This window comes from Ranitomeya variabilis, chromosome 4 (genome assembly GCF_051348905.1).
Source record: "Ranitomeya variabilis isolate aRanVar5 chromosome 4, aRanVar5.hap1, whole genome shotgun sequence".
Taxonomy (NCBI): Eukaryota; Metazoa; Chordata; class Amphibia; order Anura; family Dendrobatidae; genus Ranitomeya; species Ranitomeya variabilis.
Window position 1 is genome coordinate 702,750,044 of NC_135235.1, and position 19,448 is coordinate 702,769,491.

The 19,448-nt window shown below is 44.5% G+C and overlaps 3 protein-coding genes across 3 annotated transcripts in view; 1 reads left to right on the top strand and 2 right to left on the bottom strand.

Moving 5' to 3' along the window:
* LOC143766432 (uncharacterized) overlaps positions 1-19,448 on the top strand; it is an 805,019-nt gene that overhangs the window by 332,157 nt on the left and 453,414 nt on the right. The gene's annotated exons all lie outside the window — the stretch shown is intronic.
* Positions 1-19,448, bottom strand: part of LOC143766438 (uncharacterized) — a 92,700-nt gene that overhangs the window by 43,817 nt on the left and 29,435 nt on the right. The gene's annotated exons all lie outside the window — the stretch shown is intronic.
* LOC143767076 (uncharacterized) lies at positions 8,584-16,783 on the bottom strand. Its single transcript, XM_077255100.1, has 7 exons — positions 16,730-16,783; positions 13,261-13,321; positions 12,940-13,176; positions 12,715-12,858; positions 12,477-12,635; positions 12,065-12,325; positions 8,584-10,641 (listed from the first exon to the last, which is right to left on the bottom strand). Exons 1-7 carry the CDS (start codon positions 16,781-16,783, stop codon positions 10,568-10,570), a joined length of 990 nt encoding a protein of 329 aa, XP_077111215.1. The 3' UTR covers positions 8,584-10,567.

Sequence of the window (19,448 nt, forward strand, 5' to 3'; positions counted from 1 at the left end):
GGCGTTCTGCTTCTCTCCACTGTGTAAGCGCCATAGCCGGAAAGCACAGCGGTGACGTCAGACGTCACCGTTGTGCTCGCTTTCCGGCCGGCGCTCACACTGCAGAGAAGCTGAGACGCCGGAGGACAGACACCGGAATGTGAGTATGTACTGTTTGTTTTTTTTACGTTTACGCTGGTAACCACGGTAAACATCGGGTTACTAAGCGCGGCCCTGCGCTTAGTTACCCGATGTTTACCCTGGTTACAAGCGAACACATCGCTGGATCGCTGTCACACACAACGATCCAGCGATGTCAGCGGGTGATCAAGCGACGAAAGAAAGTTCCATACGATCTGCTACGACGTACGATTCTCAGCAGGATCCCTGATCGCTGCTGCGTGTCAGACACTGCGATATCGTAACGATATCGCTAGAACGTCACGAATCGTACCGTCGTAGCGATCAAAATGGTACTGTGTGACGGTACCCTAAGTCTAAGCGATAGTGCCTAAAGAAGGTTGAAGGTGTTGACCAGGTGGCCGCTTTACAGATTTTATCTATTGGTACCTCCGACCTTTCGGCCCAGGAGGTCGCCATAGCCCTTGTAGAGTGTGCCTTGAGTCCTTCAGGAACTGCATTTCCCGTGGACGAGTATGCCAAGGCTATCGCATCAGTAACCCAACGAGCTATAGTGCCTTTGGAGGCTTTGAGTCCTTTCCTAGGTCCCTGAAAACAAACAAAAAGACACTGAGGCAGGAAAGAGGTACCGCCCTTTTTATCCTGTAGGTTTCCTGTCCCTGAAGGGCGGATTCCCTCTCTCTCTGGTAGTGCTGTCATGGGCGACTGAGAAAAAGGGAAAGGTCTTTAAGGGGAATGTTCATGACGCCACCTGTGGTATTCGGTCAGGGTGACCGAGGCTGCACTAAGGGGTGATGTTATGGCAGCTAGATGGTATACCTTCCCACAGGTGAAGTGTATCCCCAGGGCTCCCAGTGTGTAGATGGTGGATGGGGAGAGGCGCAGTGAAGAACGAGGACACAAGGTTGCAGTCTCTTTACCTTTACTGAAGACTTCAGCATCCACAGTCCAGAACACCAGACCACAGGGTAGGCAGAGTCCGGCCGGTTTTAGAGGCAAGTCCAGAGTCCCCTTGTCCAAGTGGAAATCAGTAGCCTTCCTCTAGTGCCGAGGTGTTGTAGTCCCTTACTGTTAAGCTTCTCATAAGGTCCTGACAGATGTTGTCGATGTTATGTCTCTCTCTCGCTGTCCCCCGGATAGGATAGGACAAACCCGTATGACAGGTGGCTTGAGGTGGTTTATAGGGACTCTATCATGCCCCAGCCTGTAAGGGGTGCCACCTTGCCTCCTGGGTGTGGGGCGGACAGGTAACGTGAAATTAGCTGTCCTGCCGGTCTCTGGAGTAAGGCATGAAGGGTCTTTGCTCCCTCGATGTTCCGGCTACAGGGATCCTGCGCCTCAGAAGGAGGCAGCCTGTGTAGGGCTGATCCACTTCTGGTATCCACTCCTTTGCTATGACTTCTTTCACCCTCTCTGCAATACAGTTCTCCTTCAGTGTCTCTTTCTAGGAGCTGCAGCTCTTAGGGCATGCACAGCTCCGTATCCTTCTCCCTCGATCTCTGACAAGATCCCACCCCTTTCAGGGACCAACTACCTGAGCAGAGCTCAGCCAGCAACTAACTCACTTTCCCTACAGGCAACCAGTATTACCAATGTGGGGAGTGACCTAATAAATAGGAGCAAGAGCTCCCCCTGGTGGCCTGGAGTGTTGGAGTGTGAAATGTGTTGCATGTTTGTGATACCTGGATGCAGTTGTCCTTTTTTGCCTCCAAACTTAATATCACTCTCCCCTAGAGGAAAATGACATTACTGCAATGACCAGGACCCTGGGGCGCTGCACATGCGTTCTTATCCTCCAAGTCTGAGGACAGTTCCCAGATGGAACTTATTTTTGACTCCAAGGCTGGGATTTTCTCAGATTTCTGATCTTCCAGATACTTTAGTTCAGCCTGTAAATCTACCACTTTTTTCTTCCCATGAGAAAGCTCCTGCGCTTTGTTGCAGCAGGTCATTTCCAACTGAGACACGTTTTCTGCATCCTCCTGCCGAGCAGAGCACAGCTTCTCCCTAGTGGAGCAGATGGTATGAAGCAGCTTTGCTCCTGCGCTTCCTTCTCTCCAAGCTGAGCCTTGGCTGCCAAGAGCTCAGACTCCAGATGATGCACCTGATCCAGCTGCGCGGAGTTGGTGGCTTCCATACTCGACACCTTCAACCTCTCGTTTGCCAGCTGTTGACAGACCTCATCATGCTCTTTCTCCAAGCTTTGGACGTGCGCTTCCGCCTTGCCGAAGCGGTCGGCTCGCACATTTCCTTTGTCATTTTGTCAATTTGATCCTCTCATTGTTGGGTGTCAGTAGTCGATTCGGACAGCTTCTCCTGCAGGCTCTCCGTTTTTTTCTCAGAGTTCTTCTCCAACTTCAATTTTAGCTGTTGGATCCCTACCACCACCCTGGGTCAGTTTCTTTTCTCCACATCATCGACTACCTCTGTGTTGGGGGTTGTCAGTGGTAAAGTGACCTCCTTATCAAGGTTCTCTGGCCAGGCTCTGCTCTGCAGAATTCATGGACCCGCCAATCCACAGCAAGCCGCCTGGAGTTCATGGACCCGCCGATTCACAACAAGCCACCTGGAGTTCGTGGACCCACCGATCCACAGTAAGCACCTGCTGAAATCTCCCAGGTACCTCCTGGACTGATGCCCGCAGTGTAGAAGCAATTGTAGGGATCGTAGCTACTCAGATGCAGCAGGATGAAGACAGGAGGTACGTTTGTTTAAAAGAAAATCTTTCCAGGTTTATTTGCTCCATGAACCCCTAAGCACAACAAAAGGTAAACGGCCTTCAGAGCAGGCAAAACAACACAAAATGTCCTTAGCCGGGCTCTCTGATTCCTCAGGCCTGTGGGCACACAGGCTGGTGTAATGTCCAGCAGGCAGGCTCGGTCTGGAGCCACACACACAGGAGGCCTTCTATCTCACAAGACACAGACCATGTGCAAACAACAGCCTTCATTATGTAGGCCAACCATATCAGTAACTTGTGCACAATAGTGACTACCCATCTAGAATAGGAAGTGTGTGTGGCGTGTTTTTGCCATTGTATCCAAGGTTTATTCATTTTGGATATAGAGTCTGGTGTTAAGTGGGTTTTCTGAAGGCATATTATCTGTGCCTGCGATTTACGTACCTGGGGATACCATATTCCACTTTCTGGCATTTCCCAGCCACCTATTGTTCCATGAAAGGAATTTAAGTGATGCCATAAAGACTCCATATTGAATTTTGATATAGGATATTATTCCCTTCCAGAGTGTTTACATTTTTATTTGCAGACCTCTCTTGGACGATGAAGTATAGGCACAATGCTTACAGTCAACTGAAATTACAATTAGGCCCAGAACCATTGACCAATATTGGCCATAGAAATACAACTGGGGATGCCTATAAACTTTCCAAAACTTAAGTATAGGCATAAGAAAATGCTTATATTATTTTCTATCTATCTGAACCACTAATAACAATTATATTCATAACTCTTAAAAACATTTTTTATAAAAAGCTTCTACAGAATTGTTGGTCCGACCCCCCCAGTTTTTGGTGAACCTAGAGGGCAACCGAGTTTTTGGGCCAGGGATCAAGACGCTGGCCCCACGAGAAATGGGTATCTTGCCGCCATCCTATTTCGGATTCTTAATAATCTCCATCCGTCTTTCCTAAAAGTATTAACATGGGGAGGTATCAAATCAGAACATGAATCCCACCCCTAATATATTCAGGGGAGGTAAAACATCTTTTAGTTTACCAGTTTATTAACATTTCAACAAGTCGATGTAAGAATAGACTCTGTTCCAATAGTCAGAGAGATATTTCAATTGGTCACTCATAACCGCACATAGATGTAGATATAACTATCATCAAATAATTTTTAAAGAGTAACTTGCTGGGATCAGGTTAAAAGTCTCCATCTGAAACATAAAATTCAGTGTTAATACAATAATCTTCAGATTAATATGGATTCTCATTACTATCTCTGGCTCCTTTCTCTCCTGGAAATTCACTCCTCTGCTTCCGCTGGATTCAGAAAGAAAATTACCCTCTCACCATCTACCACCATTAGCCTGGCTGGGTATACCATTGAATAAATCACATTGGAACTTTTCAGGCGTCTCTTAGTTGATATAAATGAAGCTCTCCGTTTCTGCAAATCAGCTGAAAAATCCGGAAACCACACGGTGTGTCCTCTCCACCCCATATGCAGCAGAGAAGGTGGCTCCCAGAAATAGATCACGTATCCATTTTTCCACAAAGTCATAATTTTTTTGTAAGCACATTTCCATTTTATGTTCTGTCACTTGGATACGTTCTGGCCAGAGCACCGTTTGGTCCTCCAGACTCGAGATTCTGTCCTCCACCTGTTGAACTTTCACATATTTGACATGTCATTGCGGAGGAGTCCCAAATCAGTTTTAACCTCTTCAATTTTCCCAGTCAGGGAAGCTGTGCTGCTCTGAATGGCAGTTAGCAGTTGTGCGGATACCTGTTTCAGAGTGGGTTGTTCTTGTGACATTGATGTCTCTCCTTGAGACAAATTGTTTAAGGGTTTCTGAATTGTCGTCAAATTCTTTCCCCTGGCGTAGCTCCTCAGCTTGACAGCTGCAGATTGTGATTTATTAGGACTCATAATGCTTTCCCCAAATTATCTAAGCAATATGAGAGTAAGTCTTATGACTGGTTATTCAGTAGGAATTGATAGGATAGTGTTAGAGGTTCGGATATTAATAGTAAGAGAGTTACAAAGTCATGTCCCTACTCAGTTTTGCTGCATAATTATGTGTATCAGGCGCAATTCTCAAAAAGAGCACTAGATGACATCAGCACCCTGCAGCCTGCAAGTGCATAGAGTTTTATCACACTGGCCAAGTGTCTCCAGCTTGCCCCAGGAAATTACTCCAAACAATGAGGGGAGGGGGGGGGGGGAAGAGGGGAAGTTGTTTACCTTCCTTAGTCTGTAAACCCCCGTACCTCTGCTTCAGCTAGCCAGCTATCTTCCCCAGCTGTTTCAGGATCTCCTGCCTGCCTCGTATCTCTCCTCCAACTCCAATGTCTTCTCCATGTACCAGGGAAATCCCAAGATGGCCGAAGCACCTCAGGTCAATTCCTGCCACCAGTGGTCCCGCATCTCCAGGGGACCCAGGCCTCAGCACCCAGCCCAAAGGTGCTCTCATCAGCCCCCTCGATGTCTTCAACTCACCCGGGAATCGACCTTCAAGTGAGTCACTGACCATGCATTGCAGATGCCTGTTGACTCTGAGCGCATCCAGCGCGCCACTGCCTCAGCTCTGCACGTGTGCCGTTTTCTGGGACAAGTGCTGACTCAAATCCTTCCTGCCGGCTCCCTGGTGTCTCCTCCAGCCGTACTGAGACAACAGCCTGCCGTTTACTAGGCAGGAACCAGATGTTTGTGAAAATGATGGGGAGAGCTCAGTGCTGCACGTCTGCTCTCTTCAGTGTCTTAGCCAAGCCCCATCTGAGTTATTTTTGATGGTCAACAAAATATGATTTTCTAGTCATTTATTTTTCACACTCTACTGTAGGTATGATAATGGTTTCTCTCTGTGTGAGATTTTTGATGTTTAAAGGGGATATCCACTACTTGGACATCCCCTTCTCACTGGAATGGAAAAGATTTATCCAGCTTCTACTCTACAATTCCAAGACATGTTTAAAGTTATGAATTCTTTATTTTTTCAAAGTTAAAATATATATTATTTTTTTCTTTCTTGGTTGAAACATGCAGGGAAAATGTATTTAAAGATCATAGAAAACATAGGGAAAAGACTAGTAGAATTCCAAATGCTTTAGGAAAGCAAGTGCATTCTTAAACTTGGTTCACTGTCTTCACTTTTTGGACACATCAAACAATAAGAGTAAGCCAGAGAGCAGCCACAGCCTTGGCTTCCTGTTGATGTTCAATGCATCCGAAGGCAGGAACAGTGAATCAATCAGCATGGGAAAATGGGAAAAAGGATTTTCACAGTGCTCATCAGAGTATCACAGGACCACGGGTGCCAGGTTCAATGTCGCTGGAGTCCACTTGTAAATGCAGGCAAAAAAGAAAAAAAGAGCACCAGGTGATTTCCATAAAAATTCAAATTTTGTCTTATTTAATCCATTGTTTGTAAAAAGTTAAAAACATACATGTTGCCTGCAGGAACAGTGAAGCCAGTGCTGATTCCGTGCTGGGCTTGTGTTATGTAACAACCTCACATGAGCCCCGGGAACGTGACTGCTAAGACCCTTGAACAGCACAGGCATGCAAAATGAGTATGTGTTTTTATTTGAAAGAGGACAAACATGAGGAATGACAAGGTGTTGTCCTAGTAATGGACAACCCCTTTAAGAAATACAATTTTCGGTTAAAACATTTCCAACATTCGTAACATGAAAAACGCTTCTCCCCTTTGTGACTTCTCTGATGTTAAATATATGATTTTAGTGTAAAACATTTCCTACATTATGAACATGAAAAAGACTTCTCCCCTGTGTGGGTCCTTTGGTGTATAACAAAATTACATTTCTTTTTAAAACATTTCCCACATTCTGGACAGGAAAAAGGCTTCTCCCCAGTGTGGGTTCTCTGGTGGTTAAACAAAGCTGATTTCTGATTAAAACATTTGCCACATTCTGAACAGGAAAAATGCTTCTCCCCTGTGTGTGTTCTCTGGTGCGTAACCAAAACTGATTTCTGTTTAAAACATTTAACACATTCTGAACAGGAAAAAGGTTTCAACCCTGTGTGGGTTCTCTGGTGTATAACCAAAGCCGATTTCTGTTTAAAACATTTCCCACATTCTGAACAGGAAAAAGGCTTCTCCCCAGTGTGGGTTCTCTGGTGCTTAACCAAAGCTGATTTCTCATTAAAACTTTTGCCACATTCTGAACATGAAAAAGATTTCACTCATGTGTGGGTTATTTGGTGTATAACAAGCTTGTAATTCTGGTTAAAACATTTCCCACATTATGAACAGGAAAAAGGCCTCTGCCTGAGAGGGTTCTCTGGTGCTTAACCAAAACTGATTTCTCGTTAAAACATTTGCCACATTCTGAACATGAAAAAGGTTTCACCCCTGTGTGGGTTCTGTGGTGTGTAACCAAAGTTGATTTCTGATTAAAACATTTCCCACATTCTGAACAGGGGAAAGCCTCCCTTGTGTGGGTTCTTTGGTGTTTAACAAGATTCCCTTTCTGGTTAAAGCATTTCCCACATGCTAAACAGGAAAAAGGCTTCCTCCCTGTGTGGGTTCTCTGGTGCTTAACCAAAACTGATTTCTCATTAAAACATTTGCCACATTCTAAACATGAAAAAGGTTTCACCCCTGTGTGGGTTCTGTGGTGCATAACCAAAGCCGATTTCTGGCTCAAAGGCTCTTGAAAATCAACATAGCTTTCATTAACCAATCCAGCAATAATCACTCTCAGTATGCCCAAACCACATGTATTTGGCATTACTCTAGTGAGAAGATCCCACTTAATTTACGGTGTGTGTGTCTTTTGTTTTCTCCTACATCCACTGTGTGCTAATTTCTGGAAATTGCCTATGGAATCAAAAATTGCCACTATTCCAATAGATTAGTTCTCTGAGGGTTATAATTTCCAAAATTGAGTCATTTTATGGGGATTCCTACTGCTCTGATTTTCTGAAGTTTTGACATATTAGGGCTTCTGCAGATGGTGTGTCACATCTCTTCTAGGATCTGCCCCTATGATGTCAGCAGTCATGTCCTTATTCATATGGCTGGCCGGGCTATAAACGGAGTAGATGTTGGTACCAGAAGCTCTGGACGACATAAGTAGTAAGGAGCACCCAACTCTCTTCAAAACGCCCAATCCGGTTTTTGACAGGTGCCCCGCCCCTTTTTGACACCTTCTAACACTAAGCCCGCCCTACTTCCAGTCTTAACCCCTTCCCTCTCCTCCCCATTCGCCGCCCACTCTCTGCCCCTCTGTGTGTCACTATCTGTGATGTCAGTTCCGTGCCCGCCCCGGAAGCCGCCCTGAGTGTGTCAATACCTGTTACGTCAGTTCCGTCACCGCCCTGGAAGCCGCCCTGTTCAGCCTCTGTTACGTCCTCCATGACCGCCCATTAGCCGCCCATCTTGTGGGCTTATGTGGCGGTCCTTGATAGGTGGAGAGACCAAGTCCTCCCCACTTCCTGTCTAAACCTCTCCAGTGTGTAAGATAGGGCTTATGTGTCAGTCCTTGATAGGTGGAGAGAGCATGTCCGCCCCACTTCCTGTCTAAACCTCTCCAGTGTAAGAAAAATCATGTCTTGACATGTTTGTGTGAGAAGGCAGTCCCAGGATCCCAAGAGTTAATGACAGCTGGCTCTAGCGTTCATAGCCCTCCAGGTTGTGTAGGAAAACTTGTCAAGACATGTATTGTGTGAGAAGGCAGTCTCAGGATCCTGCGACAGTTGTAGCTTTCATAATAATGACATAATAAAAAAATCAAAGCGTACTTCGCGGCATTGTTTAAAAAAATAAAATACATTTATTGTAGCTTCACGTAGAGGTATACACAAATCAAGAAATGAAAAAGGTGTAAATAGATCTAACAATACAGCGATATACAAACAAGCCTATAGGTTACAATACAGTCATTTAGAATTTAATATTTACAAAGTTAACCACGCGCCTGGCGACAGCGGCGAGATTCTCTGTTTCGGCAGCAATCGACCTCTAGTGTCCGGAGTTGAGGTAGCAAGTACTTGTGATATTTATTTGAAGGGGTGCTCAACATCGTTTTTAATTCGTTCAGAGCGGCTCTGGTCGTATGGTGACCGATCACGGACGAAGGTATGTTTAATTCGGCCATAGCCCTCATAAAAATGTCCCATCCGTGTGGGGCGTTCTTTTTGGTTAGTCCGTGAGTTTGCAGAGTGGTCCGTACAAGGTCCAACAAATGGGTGGCGGGAACGACGGAACCTTTGTAGACAAATTCACCTTTCTCAGTCCATGTAACAATATCTTTGTGTTGCATGAAGCTGCTGAGTAGTATATCGGCATTTTTTCGGAAACGGAGTTGATGTGTTCTATAAGCTCGGGGGCAGAGGGTCGTATCTCTATTTCAGCCACTGGTGATGGTGATTGTTCATCGTCAGGAGGGATCACAAGATTTAAACGCGTAAGTTCAGAAACGTCGCGTTTAGCATGCAGCAAACTTCTCTAGTATTTCGGTGTACCTTTTAATCTTTACATCGTCAGGCAAATCAGTACTTCGTAGAATGGCGCCGATTTCGTCGTCTAACCTTTGGAGGGTCTTCTGACGTACGGTAGGCCCAGACGTGCCGATGTTTTTTAGTCTGTTAATCTCATGCGCAGGAACCAAGTACATTTTCTCTGAACATTCCATCATCTACCGGTTATTAAACTCGTTATTAGCGGTATAGCGATAGCTAGAAGCGGTCCTATGAAACCTCCAGACTGATTCAGCAGATGTTGTTTTCTCCGAATAGACACTTTTTTGTCACTCAGATTTCTTATAGCTCTACGCCATTTCTGTAATATTTTTCTTTGGCGCTCTGAGAGGAAGCCGTCCTTTCAGAATATTGAGAGCTATTTCCGCGATGGCAGCGATTAAATCTCTGCCGGCGGTCTTCAGAATAAACTTTCTCTCCAACGAGAATGCTTTCATCAGCTTTTTCAAGAGACCCCAGTTACGCCTCACTCTCTCAGACATGTTGATAGAATGAAGGTTACGGGGTTGAATAATCACCGCAGAGAAAAAATTCACTTTTTAGAACAAATTTTTTCTTTTTGAATGTACGCTGTGGGTAAAGCTGGTGGACACAACCCCGTTCTTAAACGATATTCCTCGGGCGTATCACCTCTCAAATCTACAAGCAAGAATCCGTAAGGCTCTCGCGTAGTATCTTCGAAAGCTTCTAAGAAAACGCGAGTTCCTCGGGTACATCTGCCGGGCCAGCGTGACAATTTGTATTTTATCGCGGGGGTTCTTAAATAGAACCATGTACTTGGTATTCAAGGTGATGGTTCTACTCTTTTTCCCCTGACAAAAAACATTTTGAACTAAATAGAATAGGCTTATGCTTCTATGATGAATGTACTTAGTAAACGCTTTTTCCAGTTCTGAATTACAGCTAGTGGCCTCCATGAGATCGTCCACCACCGCCAAGTTGATCTTGTCAGGTGGGAATAGTTCATCATCTACAAACGTCTGCGGCAAAACTTCGATAAAACGAATACTGGGGAAGGAATGACTCAGTTCATCATACATTTTTTGCCAGCAAGAATAAAACCAAACAATATTATCGGGTTTGTGAGATAAATGTGTCGTCGCGTGAGCTAAAATCTGTTTGACAAAATAGGATTTTCCAGAGTTAGAAGGGCCCGCAAGAATGCATGAGAAGGGGTGCTGTAACCGTGGGTCCATGATGTTGAATGTTTAAGAACTGTGGCGCGGCTGTGTAAATTCCAGAGCAGGCTTCTCTTTATACGTCACGACCCTGTCTATAGCTACGCTTCGGTCGCTTGATGGTGCTGTAGTCTGTATCGTATTCTGCACCTGTAGCGGAGATAAAGGGACATCAGCTGGTTGAAGAGAAGGGGGGATTCAGCTCTAATAACCGTAGGGTAAAGAAGTAAAGTCATCAAACAACTGCCTCTTGGTATAGATGCAGCGTTGAGTTTTGCGTAGGGGTCGAGTTACAATGTCCCGGTACTTTTTGACCCGCACAATACCATTCTGCTCTATGACGAGCGTCTTTTCATTTTCAGGAACTGTAGAGGAAGTGTAAGCTAACACTAAATCTTTTAGACTCTCAAAATTGATAATGCAGGCGTTAGCGATATTAAGGGTCATGCCTTTCACTTTCAAGACCGTGTCACCCGTGTTTAATTTGTAGCCGTAAGTTTTCGGCCCGGCGGATACAAATTCTGTGATGTGACTCCCCGGGGGTATTTCGCTGGTGAGTTCACCCAGGTAGTCTCCTAAGGGCGGCTGCCACTTGCCGTCACGACTTACAAAAATGACGGAGTCCATGTCATGGTAAAGACACCGCTCTTGCAATTTGTCTAGAAGGGTGTACAATTCTAAGCACGCATAAGCTGTCGTGAAGCATGCAATGAAAATATTGGTGTTTTTGTTGGCGGTGCGGTGTTCTTTTGTGTATTTCCAATTGACAGTCGCCGAATCGTCGCTGATAAAGTTTAACTCTGAAACCTCATAGTACGGGAGAAAGGCGTACTCAAAGAGTTCATCGGCGCTGTTCACGACACTGGTGGTAGGTAGGTTAGAGCGCTGTGCAAACTTACCCCCATAAAGAGTTTAAGAATAGTTTAGCGATTTGTCTTTTAGCTGAATTTGGCTCTATATGATCGGGGTCTAATTTTATACCTTCTTTTCAAAGATAGGCGGCTACATAGTCTTTTTTCATGGTATCGTCCGTGCACCACGCGGGGTAACCCATGGCTTCCTGTTTGTGTCTAAGATGTAAATCGATGTATTGTGCAAATAGATCGGTCGTCGTCTCCTCAAAATGCCACACCTCGTAAATGTGTGCTAGCCTGTAACCCTTCTCCACCACCATTTCTAACTGTATCGTGCACCGCGTACCCGTCAGTGCCCTCTCTTCCTCCGAATGAGCGCAGGGAGCAGCTTCTGAATGCAAAGCGCATGTGTGACAGAGGGGAAATGGATGCTCTATCCGGGCGCTGGGAGGACAGTTCTGTACAGCGATCCAGCAGGTAAGCTAAATGATTGTGCACGTTGATAAGTGTCATGGTAAAACTGTATAGGTTGTCAAATACTCTTTTTACGTCTAGGGGCCATTGTTTGTACGCTGATATACTATTGCGAGTTTTCACCTTTTTATGTTTTATTGGTAGTGTTGTGGAGTTACGCGGACGTTTCTGAACTTTAGGCTTATGTGTTGTAGCTATAGTGTCACAAACCCGTAATACATTTGGTTCGTTACTCACTGGCCTACCTGAGGTTCCTGCAGCGCGTGTTTCAGAATCGTGGGATGTCGAGGTTCCTGCATTTAGATTTCCGCTTTTGACAGATCTGCTTTTAGGCCTTGAATGAAATGAGCTGCTTGCGGCTTTTCGCTCTGAGAGTGTCGGAGGGTTTACTTCTTTACTGTGAGTGGATTGATTCCACAGATGTCCCAGCGGCGGCCAGTGTTCAAATTCCTTTTTCTCAAAAAAAGTTCTGAAGGGTTGTCTGCGCGCTGTCTTTCTCGGCGCGTCTACGTAAGAAAATGGAGAGCTCGTTATTAATATACGACGCATCCTGCGTAAAAAAATGGAGAGTTCGTAATTAATCTGCGACACATCCCAGCAAATAGGAAAGTGATAGTAAACATTTTTGTCGCAGATTAGCACGGTTTAAAAACTTACACGGCAGGTTGGTAGGTCTCCAGAGTGATTGGGTGGGTGATGAATAAGACGTTGACGGTATTGTATATTTTTCTTCGGTTCTTGTACCGTTGTCGCCAGGTGATGTATTTTCTTTGTCTTTTGTTTCATCGTCTGATCCTGTCAAATCGATGATGGTCTCTGAAATAAATAACCGATGATTTACCACACATCTGCATGCTCAATTGCAGAGCACAGCGCCATTTGTGGTTGAAATTACCTTCAGTAGAGGCTGTCGGGAACGTAGGGCTCCAGGTATCCCATTCTGTGAATGAACATAGCGGCTGTACTGCACAAGCTTCATCGTCGCTGGTGGTGACGGCCGGCAGGTCATCGTCAGAGCCTGTACAGTCTATGAAACTCTCTGAAATAGATAGACGTCAAATTACGGCAAAACTGCACAAAGTAATGTAGAGTACAAAGAGTTTTTTGTTACCGGACTTACCATACATAGGTTGGTTATTATGAGGATCTTCGGCTAGCGTGGAATTGCCCTGGCACCACTCAGCCATCACTTCAGCGTCCAATTGCTGCGATTCGGTCAATAGCTCCTGTGTGTCGGGGTATTGCGATGCTTCCTCTAACTCTAAATTAACATGATGGGCCCCAGAGACCGTTTCACGATGCATTTCAGCCATCAGACACTGTGGAGCTGCGTGGCATTCCTTTTCCATATCGGCGTCTAAAATAAAATAAAAGTGTGTTAGGTATCCCCCCACCATCCTATAACTACATTTTCACGCATTCCCTCTAAAACTTTGCTTACTTAGCTGGCTGTCCGTGAGCCGCTCTTTGTCGACGACGTGATCGTTAAAACTAGATTTCATCTGTAACAAATGCATAACGTCATACAGTATATAGCTACAAAATAGCCGTATAAACTACAAAATACTTACAATAATTACAATTAAAAATAATATTCAACCCGTAATAATGGTGACAAACAGACATTCAACATAACATCACACAGTATATAGCGACAAAATAGATGCTTAAACTATAAAATACTTACAATAATTACAATTAAAAATAATATTCAAGCCGCAATAATGGTGACAATCAGACATTCAGTATTAAATAAACATTATACAGCCCACGATACGCTAACAGATACTCACATTGACGGTGTTCAATATCTTGTCACCTCTTCAGACGGAGTGTTCTGATAATCTGACTGAAGAGCCCATACCGGTATATATACATATATATACACGGATGACTATGTCACGTGAGCAGTTTTTGTTGAGTCATGCAAAAAAAGTTTAGATATATAGACGTATTACCTGATATAGTGCGCTCTTACAATGACGCTTATCATCGCACTATAAAATGTCTTCCTGCCTCCGTCACGAAAGCTAACTCCATGACCGTATGGCGCTGCGCTTATCAAGACGTCTCCACCGTGAAAAGACTTAAAGGTCTATTAAAACCGGGTGATCACGTACGGATTGTATGGTATAAGCATATATTTTCAAAAGGGTACGAGCATACCTATACGCGTGAAATTTTCGTCGTCTCGTCCGAAAATACACGATTCAGAAAACCTCTCTACGCATTAAGCCATTTGAGCGGCGAAAGCATAGAAGGATCTTTTTATGAAGACGAACTACAAAAGGTATCGCAAGACGCTAATAGGATTTACAAAGTTGAAAAAGTGTTGAAAAAACGCAGGCGTCGCAGTACAACTCTTTATTTTGTGAAGTGGTTAGGCTATCCTGATAAATTCAACAGTTGGATAGAAGAAAATCAATTAAAGGCCGTATAAAGCATGGAAGGCGATTCGTTTTTCGTCACATTACCCAGCAATTCATCAATCAAAATCTACCCTGAAAATACCATTTCGTGCTACAACACCAAGTTAGCAAAGGCCGTTCATCTTTCAGGCGCTTATGAAGTGGCGTTAACGGAAATACAGTACCCCCATACGTGGAACACGTTTGAAGCTTTTGAAGGGAACTTCTACGCGGCTAAACACAACGACCCGTTAGAACATTATCACGTAAAATCAGGATTTTACTCGAACATTCATAAGCTGGTTGGCGCAGTCAATGCTCGAATAGAAGCTCTGAGTTTATCCACGCCTGCCTACAGAATACTGTATGATGAGCTACGTCGAGAGGTGAACCTACCCGACCCAGCCCCTATACAGTTTGCTCTGGGTACTAAGCTAAAATTTATTTTCGGCCTACAGACCGTCGATGACTCCCCCGTTGCTTTAATGCCGTGGAATCGCCGCTTTTACCCCGATTCAAAGGCTGGTTTTTATTCGCTTTTTGTATACACTGATATAATTCAATATCAGCTTCTGGGGGACAGCTACGTTCAACTGTTACGAACCGTAGAAGTTAGCGACGATGATAATGATATTGTCACTACTCGCGTCCCGATTACATACCGCTGTCAAACAACACTTTGACTCCATAAACGTTAGAGTCATGTCGGATCAGGGTACGCCGGTTAAATTCAGATACGGAAAGTGTATAGTGCGATTACATTTTAGGCCTCGCAAGACGACGCCACAGTAAAATGATGTCTCAAAGAGTTTACGGCGATCCCTCCTTATACGCACGGTACTATGTAGCTCAAGCGGGTCACAGCTTAGAGGGGTTCCGCGGTGATGAATACATGTACGGCGCCGGCCTCGGCGGGCTGTTTAGAAGCCTTTTTAGAAGAGCCGTCCCGCTTTTCAGAAAAGGTCTAGAACTAGTCAAACCGCATGTAAAAACGGCCGTAAGAAACATAGCTAAAGACACGTTCACTAGTATGTCTACGGCCGTAGTGGACAGACTGAATCGCGACGCTAAAAACAATCAAGAGGGCGACGGTCTAATTTACGTAGCCACAAAATCGCGTCAAAGAAAAAGAGAAACACTTTACCGCGAGCGAAAAGACGCCGCTCATCGCGAATCCCGCCGCGCCTCATGAATAACACCGCTCGACGTAAATCGCGCTTTCGTCAGAAACCCGCAAGACGCCTCACGAGTGACATCTTCTAATAACCGATCATGGCATTTATTCACGACGCATCAATAGAGTGCGCTAAAAGCGAACTGGATATCTTTACCGTGCCACCCACGCAGACAAGCGTAGAAAAATCAGTTTTTGTCGAGGTGCAACCGATAGCCGCTCTAGCCGATAACGCACCCCTAGAATTTTTCATATCAGGAAGCGGGGAATATTATTACGATTTGAATAATACACTCTTGAACGTCCAGTGCCGTATCCTGAAACAGGATGGTGCGGCTCTCACGGCCGGCACGCGTGTGGGCCTTATCAATTACCCCATAGCCACCCTTTTCAATCAAGTGGACATTACTCTGGGGGACCATTTGATTTCACAATCTGATAACCTTTATAGTTACCGCGCCTACATTGAAATGCTTTTAAACTACAGCCCGCAAGCGTTGAGATAGCAATTTACAGAGGGGTTATTCTATAAAGATACGGCCGGACATCATCAGACCACCGTACTCGACGGCGATAATCAAAATCAAGGGTTCGCACGCAGAGCCCATGCGACCCGTCTCTCAAGGCCTGTGGAACTCGTGGGACCGATCTTCGGTGACATTTTTAATGAACCGAAACTCATTTTGAACGGCCTAGATCTTAAGATCAAGTTATCAAGAAATAAGGATGCGTTTTGCCTTATGACCACCGAGCAGGAACAGTTTAAGGTTCAGATTGTAAACGCGGCCCCCCATGTAAAAAGAGTACAAGTCTCTCCTCCCATCAGGATCGGTCACAGCCAAGCTTTTCTATCAACTCCCGCTAAATACGCTCTAGACAGAGCCTGTTTGAAAGTCTATAGCATCCCCAGAGGAACGAGAAATAGTAATCACGAAAATCATTTTCTGGGACAGATACCAAAAACTGTGATTCTATGCTTTGTGGACAAGGAGGCTTTCAGCAGAAGTTATCAGAAAAACCCGCTTTGTTTTCACCACTATCGGATCAATAACGCGGCTCTGTATTTCGATGGGCAGCAGATTCCCGCCAAGCCGTCTCACCCTAATTTTGACGCTGAACATGCTGTGAGGGAATATATGGCGCTTGTTCACATCTCCGGAAAACAAAAAGCCAACGTCGGATTAAGCGTAGACCGTGACGATTTTATGAGCGGCTACACTTTCTTCGCGTTCGATTTGTCGCCGGATCAGGAACCGAGCGCTCACTTTTCACTCATTAAAATGGGCAACCTACAGGCTGAAATTCATTTTGCGGATGCCACACCCTACACAGTGAATATGATCGTTTATGCGGTCAACACTGCCGTACTGGAGATTAACCATCGTCGAGAAGTCCTATACGACTTTAATTAAACTTTTGTGTCTCCACCGCGACCTTCGTCTATAATGAATACCATGCAACTGACATGCCTTTTGCGACGAAATTCCGTTACTCGGAGTATGTTTGCCGGCGTATTTCCCTGCAACCTCTTACCACGCCACATTATCTGGCATAGACCTAGCGCCTATATCGTCAACACAGATTCTTCGGAAGAACCCAGTACGCATTGGCTACTTATTTTATGCAGGAACAAATCCTTATTTTTTGACAGTTACGGGTTACAACCTGACGCCGCCGTATTTCCGAAGACGATTATACAATTTTTAAGAAGAAACACATCGTCGTATTGTTATCAGAACCGCCAGCTGCAAGACTCTATGCCAAGTTTTTGCGGTCAGTTTTGTATTTACGTGTTGTATCACGTCGCTGCGGGAATGACATTGAAGAGAGTACTGAAAAAGTTTACAAATGATTTAAAACATAATGATCGTCTAGTTGCCTCTTTTGTACAAAATCTTTCTAACTCTATTACGATTTTACATACGCCATTATGCGGCTATAATCAGGCTTGCAAACCGCCCTGCGCAACATGATCTTGCTCTGTTTCTGTTATATTACTAAAGTGTTTTTATACCGTTATTTCATTTTTTGTAATGTGTACTATACATTGCTTAGATCTAATTATTTCTGGTTCAATAAGTCATTCAGGCTATTTTGGTGTGTCTGTTAATACGACACACTCGTGTCAATAGTTTGTTGAAAATCTTGTTTAGCTGCATCTTCTAGCTAAAAACATCTGAAGCTATAGAAAAACTTGTTTAGATTAGCTTTCTAGATAAAAGCTGACCCGAAGGTATAATGTGGTGAGTACTAATAAATAGTATGCTGAAAACCTGATTAGATGTGCTTGCTAGCTAAACCTGGCTGAACAACCCTGGAACTATAATATGAAGACCCTTTTTCATTTCTTTAAATATTAGCTTTGAAATGACTGTATTGTAACCTATAGTCATGTTTGTATATCGCTGTATTTTTAGATCTATTTGCACCTTTTTCATTTCTAGATTTGTGTATACCTTTTAATTTCTTGATTTGTGTATACCTCTACGTTAAGCTACAATAAATGTATTTTATTTTTTTTAAACACTCCTGCGAAGTATGGTTGAACGACCCTGGAACTATAATATGAATCCCCTTTTTCATTTCTTTAAATATTAACTTTGAAATGACTGTATTGCAACCTATAGGCGTGTTTGTATATCGCTGTATTTTTAGATCTATTTACACCTTTTTCATTTCTTGATTTGTGTATACCTCTACGTGAAGCTACAATAAATGTATTTTATTTTTTTTAAACAATGCGGCGAAGTACGCTTTGATTTTTTTATTACGTCATTATTATGAAAGCTACAACTGTCGCAGGATCCTGAGACTGCCTTCTCACACAAAACATGTCTTGACAAGTTTTCCTACACACCCTGGAGGGCTATGAATGCTACAGCCAGCTGTCATTAACCCTTGGGAACCTGGGACTGCCTTATCACACAAACATGTCAAGACATGATTTTTCTTACACCGCAGAGGTTTAGACAGGAAGTGGGGCGGACTTGCTCCCTCCACCTATCAAGGACTGACACATAAGCCCTATCTTACACACTGGAGAGGTTTAGACAGGAAGTGGGGCGGTCTTGGTCTCTCCACCTATCAAGAACTGACAGATAAGCCCCAATCTTACACACTGGAGAGGTTTAGACAGGAAGTGGGGAGGACTTGGTCTCTCCACCTATCAAGAACGGCCACATAAGCCCACAAGATGGGCGGCGAATGGGTGGTCATGGAGGTCGTAACAGAGGCTGAACAGGGTGGCTTCCGGGGCGGGGACGGAACTGACGTCACAGGTATTGACACACTCAGGGCGGCTTCGGGGGCGAGCACGGAACTGACGTCACAGATAGTGACACACAGAGGGGCAGAGAGTGGACAGGGAATGGGGAGGAGAGGGGAGGGGTTAAGACCGGAAGTAGGGCAGGCTTAGTGTTAGAAGGTGTCAAAAGGGGCGGGGCACCTGTCAAAAAACCGGAAGTGGGCGTTTTGACGAGAGTTGGGTGCTTCTTACTACTGACATAGGCTCGATTCAGCCACTAAGATTAGGGTGCCTGGGACAAGTAGTACCTTCTAAAGAAGTCAAAAAGACAGCACCACACCGGATGGTGATAAAATATAGCTTACATTTTATTCTGCCTCCTGCGGTGACGTTTCGGTCTGTTGACCGAAACGTCACCGCAGGAAGCAGAAAGCTATATTTTATCACCATTCTTTGACATTTAAAGTAGTACCTTCTAGTCTGGCAGTATGAGTGTATGTGTTGTCCAGCTGAAGTAATCTGCTCCCTTATACAGCCAATTGGATAGCACCATATTCCATGAAAGCTCGAAGCATATTGAAGGAAGCTACCAGATACAGCCTTGTTCTTCTCTGGTTCGCTCCTCTATGTTCAGCTCATGGCTTGTGTATTTGTTTCTTGTTGTGATCCCAGCCTGTTTGCTGACTACTCTTATATCTTCTGATTTTGTATTTTCTCTGCCTTACTGGTTGTGACCCGGCTACCTGGCTATTGTTATTCCCACTTCACACCACCGAACAGCAGGCAACACTGTGGGCCAAGCC

Coding starts and splice junctions, on each gene's coding strand:
- LOC143767076 (XM_077255100.1), bottom strand. CDS start 16,783: ATGGTTAATCTCCAGTACGGCAGTGTTGACCGCATAAACGATCATATT. Junction 13,177..13,260: donor GCTCACGGACAGCCAGCTAA/GTAAGCAAAGTT, acceptor ATTTTATTTTAG/ACGCCGATATGGAAAAGGAA. Junction 12,326..12,476: donor GAGACCTACCAACCTGCCGT/GTAAGTTTTTAA, acceptor TTTCTTACGTAG/ACGCGCCGAGAAAGACAGCG.